Below are 11,082 nucleotides of genomic sequence, written 5' to 3'. Positions count from 1 at the left end.
ATACTTCCCCATGTATTCTGCCAGCTGTCATTTTCCAGATCTTGTCATTCAAACACATACCTAATACCATTAATTTGTTACAGAATTTTTTAATTCTTTTTTGAAGTGCATATGGATGTCTTCTATTTTTTTTTATGCCATACATATCTCATTCTAAACTTAGAGGTTTCCATAGTTGTCATTAAAAAGCACGTAGACAAAATATTTTATGGTATCTATAATAAATGCAAAGAAATCAATACAAACAAAACTTGGCTTAGCAAACTGTACATACATAAATATGTTGTTTTTCAACTTGACATTCAACATTTTTTCCTCATAAAAACTTCTGCAATCTTATTTATTACATCCATTTTTTTTAAACCTTAAAAAAGTGCTTCTCAGATTTACACCTTGTGCATCCAAAGCAAAAGTTAGAACACCATGCCTGAAACAGAAACCACAGGGAATAATACATTGCCATACAAGATTCTTTAAAATTGTATGTTACAAATGCTCTAAAATTCCTTAAGCATTGGTTATTTTGTATACTGTAGATACTGAGAGGGTATTTAACAAAGACTGGCTAATGGGTCGTTTGGAGCAGCACACAGGAAAGGATCTACAGTATCAAGTCCTTGGCTATGCATAGTACAGGGCAATGACCTGGATATAAAGTGGCTAAAAGATCCCAAAAGCTGTACAGAAGAGGTTTCCCTCACATACACTGCATCCTCCTTAGTACCCAGGATGCGAGTATTGAAATGATGCTACTCAGGTAATACGTTGCACACTTTGATACTGATACACTGATGCGCTTCGAGCGGAGTGCCAGCAGAGAAAGATACGGGCACAGTAGTGACAACAGCAGACAGGTAAAGCTGCCACGCTGAACCCTGTCACCCTTTCAAACCATCTTGCTCCCAGCCAGCACTCCAGCAAGGTCTCCTGCTGTCCCACAGGTCTCCTTCACAATGGAGGAGGACCATTCATGTATTTCAGCATGGGGTGGAAAGAGCGGGCAAAGTTGTTTGCCATAGCACAGCTGTAATCCTCCTCGGTCATGGGCACCAGGCACGCCAGCCCGATCAGGAGCAGCAGGAGCAGCTGAAGTGGCAGAGCAGCTCTGAGGACTCTGAGGAAGAAGGATGGGCACCGCCACGCTGGCCCAGCCTCAGAAGGGGAGGAACCTGAGCCACCTCTTGTGGACCTGAGGAAAGAAGATGGGCAGTTGAATACACTAAAACATTACTGCAGCAGAGGTTGCCCTTGGGCACTCAACCTCCCCTGAAGGCTGATTTACAGTTTGCACAGACTCTGACTGACAACTGCAGAGGTATTTTTCAGTGAACATGCTATTTCCCTAACACTTTTAAGAGATCCCAGATTTCTAGACTGGGTAGGAAAACACCAAATGATCGCAATAGAAGGGTCTTTGTGACCCCACAGCCCCTTTATAATTTTTGGGGAAGATTCTCCACTTAAAGCACATATAGCAAATGGGGAAAATAAAAGGTGGGCCATACCTGCCATATTTGTTCAATGCATGCTGTCTAAAAGGTGGGCCTTCTTGTTTAAAATGGCCAGTTGCATTTGGTTTGCAGAAGTTTCTACATTTGTTTATGTATAAAGTATCCATGAGGGTATAATGCATTGTGATTCAGTTACATAATTTTCTGTCAATCAATACACCAATATACAGATAATGGGGACTTATCTTCTACAAAGCACATTGTGTTTTGAATCTTGCACAGAATCAGCAGTTAAAGTCTATCTGCTCAACTGACTTGACATCATCACCTTCCAAGTGATTTTCTCCCTTATGTTGATGGATCTGACTTGAAGTGGCACATACCTAAATACGTCTATAAGGCAGCAGAGATCTAACACAAGTATTTCCAAAGGGACACTTCAAAAATCCATTCTAATATTTAATGAAAGATAAAGACATAAATTTCATATTTTTCTTTCTGACTGAAATTGTCAAGAGCTGAAAAGAGTGACTAGGAAAGATTAAATCTGATGGTCTCAGTGTGCTAATTAAATGGCATGGGAAAATACTGTCTCTCAGCACAAGCCAAAAATGGAAGAACTCAGAGCCTTCAAGTACCTTGCTTCAAGAACTCTGCTATTAGGACATTAGATCACAAATTTTGTCTCAGATATGTTGCTATAATACATTTGCATGGTTGCTATGATCATGAGGCTTCAGAAAATCTATAATTTCCTAAAGTTTAAGAGATAAAAATTCTCATAAAGAGATGTGAGAAATCAGGCTTATTGGCTGTGGTCAAATGCTCCTGAGTAAAGTAAGTATGGGGTGATGGTTCCTTAGTGTTTCTTTGACTTCCCCTTGTTCCTTTGATCCTGTCTCCCTGATAAATCTGACTCTGTGTGGGGAAGCATCCAAAAATTAAAATATAATCTTCAAAACAATGCCAGGCTTAGCAAGGGTTCTCTTTGCACATGTTCAGAAAATAATTATTTCTGTGCTTGAGAGTATTTTATTTTCTTGTTCATATATATATGTATATAGCACCCCACTATGAGGACTTCAACAAAGCCAGGCAAATTTTAAAGTTCAGGTGGCCAACAGATACATACACACTAAATTAGCAGATATGCTAAATCATTAGCTTGAACTAAATATTCCAGGAAGTAGTGATGATCAAAACATCAGATCTTGTGTTGTCTGAATCCACACTATTGTAGTCCAGATGGAAAGTTGCTTATCGCATAACATAGGATCACATATTATAAAAAAGATATTGAAAGGACACGGCACATTAAACAGCACCAGAGCACTCCATACAAAAGCTCAATTAGATCAGGACTTCTGCTGTCTGAGAATGCCAAGACAGGAAGTTAATGGACTGAGGCAGGAACAAAGGGAACAAGGAGTGCTTAATTACCTTCCAAGCATTTGATTGCACAGCCTACCTATTTACAAGGCTCTCATTGTATAAACATTGTTAATCCAAATCAAAAAGTGACCACATTTCTGCAGCTGCTAACTGGTGTTTGATAATGAGCAAAGTGTCATTTTCTTCATTGCTCCAGAATTACTCTGGGGCAACACTGGGTGTCAGAAGGGGAATTTCCAAAAATCTGAATCAAAAGCTAGCAAAGTTTTTATTTCTGGTTTTTCTTTTCTTTTTCCTATGCCTTTAGTAGCATGATCCAGCACTTCTTGCTTTGTGTTTTACAAAAAAAAATCTTAATGTAAGCTTGCATGGCTGATTTCAAAAGGAACACAAACTTTCAAAAACTAAAACAATTCACAGCAAACCATATTTTCTGCAGTGAAGTAGAGTACTGAAGAATAATAATGCATGGAAAAAATTCAAAAAGCAAATAATGAAATGCTACAAAAACATCTTCAGAGGGGGAGTTATAAAAAGTTTGAGTGTTGTACTGCTTGTGTTTATGGCAGGCCCACCTCTGCAATCTACATAGTTGGCTGAAATATTGAATAGGCCATCTTAGAGTGTTTAATAGATTTGGTAAGGAGAGATGGTTAAAATTATACATTGTTAATAAAAAAAGCTAACTAGTTTTAAGGACTGAACACTGATATACCCCGGCAGGAGAAAGGAAAGCTGAAGTACTGTGCTCCACTTTGGACAAAAATCTAATTTCTGTTCTTGAGCTTGTCTCTTTAGCTGTCTCTTCTGATTGCTCCACCATTTGTCACACTGTGAGGAGGCAAAGAGGTAAGGCCATCTGCTACTCACTCCAGTTCACAATTTCTATTTAGCAGATGAAAGAGGGAAGCACAGCTGCAGTCCGGGCCAACAGTGAGCTTCTTCATGTCAAGAAATTTTATATATTAATCTAAGTGCAAGCAACGGTTACCCTTACTTTGAGAGTTTGTAATGTCGGTGATATTGGAACTCTCCTCTAAGCATTTCAAGAGGGGAGAAGCTAATTTACCAGCCTATAGATAGGACGGTCAAAGTGAACTTTAATTTCGTCTCAGAGGGGAACCTTTTGTAAAGATGATTGCTACTTTTTTCCCCAAGGAAAATATGGTTGATGTAACCAATCTGTATTGCAGTAAGTATCTGAAAGCTATCAAAAAGGAATTTATCATTCAAGTGAAGCTGATAGAAATAAATAAAGTTAATTTAATGCTAAGTGACTAATGGTATGCGGAAAACAGGCTTACATTGAATGAAGCACTGCTGGCCTAGCTGGATGTTATTTACTGCAGTTAATCAAGAATGGGCCTTAATTTAATATCTTTATTAAAAGACTACTGCACAAAATATAAGAAAAGTAAATTTCATTTCTATGATGAGAGATGCTGAAGGTCTTTGCAAATACCAGACAGGATTGGCTTCTTGCACAGAACAAAAGTGAGTGAATCTAATAAGTTTAAGAACCAGCAGTTGTATATGATATTTAAGTAACAAGACCTAAGTGAGAGTGAGGGAGATAACTAGGAAGAGAATCATGGCAAGCCAAACCCAAACCTTGTGTTTGAGCTACTGTGTAGCCATGAGTATAATTTTGTGGACAAAGGCACAAAGAGTGATGTGGTTTGGTCTGCTCCAGGAACAACAAGTGACCTTTAAAAATCCACTAGTCACTTGGGGAGGCTTGGGGAGAGCAGGAAATGGAGTTTGGCACTATGGCACCAAGACCTGAATAGAGCTGCTCAAGAGAGACAATGTAAACACCCCTGAGCAAACTGAACCACTATTTTAATCTTTTAACATTTTAATCACTTCAAAAAAATTCACAGGCAAAGATCCAGGTGTGCACTTATGACAACTCTCTTAAACTGATGAAGAAAGAGGATTTGCTTCTTGGATTTTCTTTCTCACCTAGCACACAATTACTAGTACTGTTTGGATGAGACTCCAGTTAAATCCACAATGTAATGTCTAGTTTAATCCTGCACCTTGCTTAGCATCACACTATATTTGCCTGCCTTTTTGTGGTGATAATGGAGAAGGCAAAGTGATATGACACTTACTATACACAAAACATGGCCCCTCTAATTTTTTAGATGAAATTTCCTTCACAACTTCTTGGTGATAAACCTTTTAGGATTGACTTTATTTCCCCTTTATACTAAACCCTAACAGGGTTTGCTGATCCAGTGCAAGATCAAACACAAAGTACTCTGATCAGAGGCATGTCAAAATATTAAAGAACACAGTGACAGCTTGTACCGCATTATCAGTTAAAACCGCATTATACATCAACCGCAACCTGTCTGGCTTGCGCATTTGATTAAGTTTCCTATTCAGCAGTGACTCATTCGTATTCCATGCTTGTCTGAATGACAAATTGAACATTGTGTTGTGCTGCTACAAGATGTGTTAATAAACAGTGCTGGAAAGCCTTGATCTGAAAGGTGCCACAGCAATGCCACTGCTAGAGCAGGGGTTGATCCCCAAGCTGCCAAACACTGCTAGCTGCTCTTCGAGCCAGGGGCTCGCACCTACAACCAGAAACCTCAGAAGGCTGGCAGAAGTGGTTTGACTACACAGGAGAGTGGAAAAGCGCACACAATGTGTTCCTTGAGTACAATGGTGCTAGTGCAAGCGTGCTGATCTGTCAAAGACATCGCCACTCCTCCTTGCTGCTAGTGGCTGCAAAGTAAAGCCCCTCTCCTCCCTTTTTTTCCTTCCTATGAGGAACAAAATGCCAAGCTTCATAGCAGTCTGGAGATGAATAATTAGTTCTCTTTCTCCATCAGACAGAAAGATGGAGTTTACATAGATCTCCTGTTTTCACTGTGGTTTCCTTTTGTTTCAAAGGAAAAAAATCCTTAAAAATAGGCAGCTTCTTAGTGAGTGTGGAAGCAGTAAAAGATACTTGTTCTATTTGTTACATGGTTTTACAACTATGCCACTTTACTCACAGTCCCTAACTACATATTCAAAGCAAACATTTTAAAGGAAGTGTTTATGTAAATATCTACATAGCAAATAGTTTTGCTCTTCACTTCATTTATAACGAAAATAAAGTCTTGATTTTGCTCATGAAAAAAAATAATGCTCTAAGGTATTTTTTGTCTGCTTGTTTGTGGCTCAATCACTGTATTAAATCTAGTGTTCACTTCTTTCTTTAACTCTAACAGGAGTTATTTTTAAAAAAAATTACTTAATTTTGTGCTTTCTTCTTTCCAACATAAAATATTTGACTCTAACAGGAATAATTTTACAAACAAATCAGCTAATTTTTGATATGCAGAGAATAAATGAGATTTAGGTTAAATGAGATTTATTATTAGATTTAATAAGAACAAATATACCTTAATCACACTTTTTGATTATTTTAGCAGTGTGGAAGACACTGAAATAGCAAAAGATGTCCCCTTTACACACATTGGCTTGCTCCTTTGCTTTTTTAAAATATTTTTTAAACTTCATAATTGTTGAGGCTAGTAAACCGATCAGTGAAAGAGCGAAGGTACACACATCACACTGACAACAACAAGAATGCAGAAGCACTGTTAGCTGCAGAGATGACAGGTTGCTGGAGACACCGTGGAAAGCAAGAAGCTGTAGCTGCATGCCTGCTCTCTACTGGTCAGACAGAGATGGGGCAGTGCTGCTCCCGGAGCAATGCAGGGATGCAAGCACTGGGTGAGCCACGGCAGTGTTAGCATGTTAGACTGCAGTTTGTCTGAGGAGGGGAGAGAAAGTGATCCCGAGTCTCAATACTCTCAAATTCTGACTTTTAGTTTTGAGTCTAAAGTATTGAAAACCCACAAACTGAACAAAACGTTTCAGGGAGAAAAAAAAAAAAGAAAAAAGGAAAGAAATAAATAAAGAAAAGGATGTTAGTATGTCTCATCCAGATCTGTGGGTTTTGTGAACTCTAGAATATGATATTGGCCTATTACCTGCCTTAATTTATATCTAGAGGTAAAGAGGATGATAGAAAGTGTTTGCCATGAACTTACTAGCACTCCTCTTAAATCACACCAAAATAAAATAATCATTAAATATCATAAGTGTAAACACACACTCAATCTGATCAGGAATATGAAAAATAAACGTTGATTACATGGGATTTCTGTGAAGCAAAAGCTGCAGCTGTCCAAGGATTAGCCTGTATCTCTAACAGAGAATCTGAAGTAATTGAAAGTCCCTTTTGCTGAATGATTAACAAAAGGGAAGTTACCACTTGTGTAAGTCCTGACCCCCTGATGGAGTCAGTGGGACTGAGAGGAACCACGGCCAATTTCTATCATCCTCTTGGCGTTCTAGAACAGAGTGCGGAAACCAGGAGAATAAGGTACCTGCTATGTGGACTGCTGACAGAGGGTCCAGGCTGTGAGAGACTACATTTGCCCCGTGGCTGTTTGCAATGAACAGGGGGTAAAGAAAGAAGAATGTTCAGTCCAGGCAAATAAAGACAAGCTACTGATGAAACTAAATTAAAAGTGCAGCAAAGGAAACATAAAAAAAATAAATCAAATGAAGTGACCAATACCCATGAACCAAGGAAACTGGCTTTTCTTTGCACCTAGCTGGTTATGAAAATTATTGGAACATACATAGCAAACTCAGTAATAACAGCTTAGACATTATTTTTATGAACAGTAGCTCTGGGTTTTACATAAAGTCTCTAGAAATTTAATTCAAATAATAGGCAATATGAAATAGATGTTATCTTATTAAATTGAATATGGAAAAATATATAGATTTAAAAATGCACATGAAGAAAAATTAAAATTCTCAAGGAAAAAAGGTCCAAGACCCTCCTTTGGCAAGGTCTGCCTCTCCTACACCCCACGATTTTGAAGGCCAAATAACAGTAGGGGCATTCTTGCACTCACAGCTATTTGCTGGATTATTTAATGCAGTTAGATGTTTATAATTCTGATCACATTTATTTTGTATTAGTATTTATTTATTTAGCATCAGCATATTTGGCACTGAAATTCTGAACACTTTAGTATTACTTTAGTCTTCAAAATTGTGTGGGTGCAGAACCCAGAAGTTTGAAAACAAGACCCAAGGAATCATACAACTTAGTTATGAATTATGGAGGAAAAAAAAGAGTAGTAACTATATGAACAGTAACAAATTAAGAGACAGACAAATCCATATTAAAATATTAAGATGAAACCTATGATAATTCTACATGCTCTCTAAACATAGATTTATGGTAAAATACTTCTTCATTTTCTGTAATGGTCAGGCAACCTTCATTTACACCTGTGATATTAGAGTTATTAGAAACTATTTAGGTTTAAATTTAAAAGACAAAAGTAGTGACCTCTGAAATAAAATGTTAAGGTTTATATTCTTTCTCCTTTGGAAAAGCCAGTATTCCTTTACATTCTCATACTAGCATCTAAAAGGAAACTAGTGAATGTAAACAAAAATTAAAAAAAATAAATTAATTTCAAGAGCCATAGATTTATCAAGACAGAACTCAGAGGCTTTACAAAAAAGTGCAAATGGAAAAACAAAACAAAACCAAACAAAACCAGTCTGATTGTCTTAAGAACTAAGGAAAAAAGCAAATTAATCAACCAATAGAATTGCAGAAAAAGACAAAATAATTGCAGTTCCAATTTGGGCTCAGAGTATGGAAGTGTTAAGTATTAGGCATGTATTGCTATATTTCTTGAATTTTGTGCCAGCGATGTAAATGGACAACTCCAGAGTTGCCACTGTAGCCATTGATTAGGTCCTGCACAGCTAGCTGGTTTGAATAATGTTTTTGCGCCCTTCAGCTCTACTTAGCCATTCATCCAAAGTCTCAATAAGACCATCTGCAACCTGCATCAAAAATGACAAAAGAACTTATTGAGATTCTTGATGAAGCAGCTCTGAAGAGAAGGCCAAACAGAAACGGAGGACTGATTATACCAGACAAGACCAGACTTTAGGGTGCTGCCATCACTAGAGCAAAATACAAGAGACACGACATGCCATACCATGGTAAACCAACCACACTGACAGCCCTGGTTTCAGATAGTATTTACCACTTCTGATTTCATGCAGGATGGGATATGCAGCAGGGTTGGGGAAAGCAGCTGTGTTTTCCTTTTGGTTTATGCCATTTCCTTTCCTAACAAGTGGGAAGGGGTGACTTCCAGCTGGCTAGAACTGCTGTAGATATCTATAGTTCCCACCCAAGAGGAGGAAGAAAATAAATTACATGAAATTACCGTTCTCTGTCTGCTTGGAGTGCTTCTTCCAGATACAGGACTCACTGAGCCTGATGTGTCTAATTCATCAGAAGACCATGAGGACAATTCCTAAAGTTCAGAAGGAATGGAGCTCAGAAATACAGTAACTAGCTGTACACGTAAGCAAACTAGAAAAATTACCCTGAGTGAAATTCCAGCAGAGTTATTTCCAAGCCAAATAAAATAAAGCAGCTAAATTTTGCTACCAAATTTTAAAAGACTAAGGCATTACATGTTTTCTCTGTCAGCCCTAGAGGAGAAGAAAAGCAAACAATAGTTAAAACTTCCTTTGCTTAGGTGACACATTTTCCACCAAAGTCAATACAGGGGAAAAAACAGTTGTTCTTCATTGGCTGTGAACTACAAGAAGGGATTGGTACCACCAAGATTTTAATTAAACAGGTAGAAATCCACTGAAAGGAGGGAAGAGCTGAGTTCTTGTGCTTTAAGCACTCTGCTAATCCAAGTCCTTTAAAAAAGTAAACTAAAGGAGAGCCTTGAAATCTTTACTCTGTATCTGTCACTGATGGCAAAGACGTGTGTAACTCCCTCTCAAATACCTGAGGTACATGACAACTTGAAAAGATTTGGACTATAACTCACAGCTTAAGAGGCACATATGAGGGACTCCTATTACAGAATTTATTTTATGCTTTTTTTTTCCTCTCTTTGACAGACTGTGTATTAACTTCCTTTCCAGTGACAACTGACATATTATAATTTTCAGTACTGCTACTGGAATAATTATCTCATATACTTTGCCAGTTGACTGATTCAGTAATAGCAGGGTAAACAAACCAAGAAGTTCAGTAATTGCTACACCAAATAGAAAAAAAATACTGAATTTACACCCCCCCCCATATCAGAAGAGATATTTACAATATGAAGTTTAAGATTACTTTATGATATTCAAGATTACATGTTCCACCTTGATAAGCACTGCAAACCACAGAAACAGAGCAGCCAATAGCAATGATCAGAGAAAGGCAGTCAGAACAGCAGGAAACATGCTTAGTGAACAGAAAGGAATAAAAAGACGTGACTTACCAGTTGACTGCTTGAAATGTCTAGAATTTTCTCTAGGTCTTTAATATGACGTGTCACCTCTTTCAAGAGCAGCTTCAGTCTGTTTCCAATGACATGTACCTTTTCTTTGGCTTCAAGACAATCCTTGCCTTCAGCATTGACTAGCAATTGGCAAGACATATCTTGCAGTGATGCCACCTTCAACTGAGATTCCAGCAGCTCACGTCTGATTTGCTGTTGCCAAGGCAAGCATAAAATTTTTTTAATAGCAGTCAAACAAAAAAAAGTAAAACTCACAAAACTCAACATTTTAAATTAAAGAAATGGAAAAAAAAAGAAGAGAAACAATAAATTTCTAATCTGACAGGAGGATATACAGCAGTCTAGTAATTGCCTGAGATTTAAAATCACATGTTGTGCCACTAAGGAAAGCGAGTGGTGTTTCCTACCACGGCAAAGTCAGTCACTGACACTGGTCCCACAGCTCTGTGTTAGCACACAATGTACAGTGCTGACCCTCATGAGAAAGAGAAATCTGATTAGATGTTTTTCTGGTGATGTGTTTTGGGAGAGAAAAGAGTGATTATAGTCCTACCATCAGAAGTCTGTGATGATCCTGCAGTATTTCTGAGTCGAGATTTGGATTGATGGGCACAATCTCATTTTTCCTTCTGTCAATATTCTCCAACCAAAGCAGCAAACCATGGCTCAGTTCATGGAAATCCTACAAATGATGAATCATGGTTTTAACAGGGTAGCAAAATATTCCAGTCAAACTCAGGTTTTTAATTTATCCTCTGATACATTCTTCTAGCTAAATAAAATCATTTCCAAGAAGTATACAACAGAATATGAGAATACTATTCCAGAGATGACACATTTTATAAATATTGGGCTGTAAATACATGTTT

The 11,082-nt window shown here is 37.8% G+C and overlaps 1 protein-coding gene across 2 annotated transcripts in view; it reads right to left on the bottom strand.

The window, feature by feature from the left end:
• Nucleotides 1-202: 202 nt before the first annotated feature.
• Nucleotides 203-11,082, bottom strand: part of SYNE1 (spectrin repeat containing nuclear envelope protein 1) — a 288,727-nt gene continuing 277,847 nt past the window's right edge. For both annotated transcript variants that reach the window (XM_030946688.1, XM_030946689.1), the window contains 5 exons: nucleotides 10,767-10,895; nucleotides 10,193-10,405; nucleotides 9,125-9,214; nucleotides 7,241-7,299; nucleotides 203-1,189 (listed from right to left, as the gene is read on the bottom strand). In XM_030946688.1, the coding sequence (XP_030802548.1) occupies nucleotides 949-1,189; nucleotides 7,241-7,299; nucleotides 9,125-9,214; nucleotides 10,193-10,405; nucleotides 10,767-10,895 (732 nt within the window). In that variant the 3' untranslated portion in view covers nucleotides 203-948. The remainder of the gene's footprint in view (nucleotides 1,190-7,240; nucleotides 7,300-9,124; nucleotides 9,215-10,192; nucleotides 10,406-10,766; nucleotides 10,896-11,082) is intronic.

The sequence above is a fragment of the Camarhynchus parvulus genome, chromosome 3 (assembly GCF_901933205.1).
Source record: "Camarhynchus parvulus chromosome 3, STF_HiC, whole genome shotgun sequence".
NCBI lineage: Eukaryota > Metazoa > Chordata > Aves > Passeriformes > Thraupidae > Camarhynchus > Camarhynchus parvulus.
The sequence above is the reverse complement of the archived record's forward strand: the minus strand, read 5'-3'. Positions and strand labels throughout refer to the sequence as shown.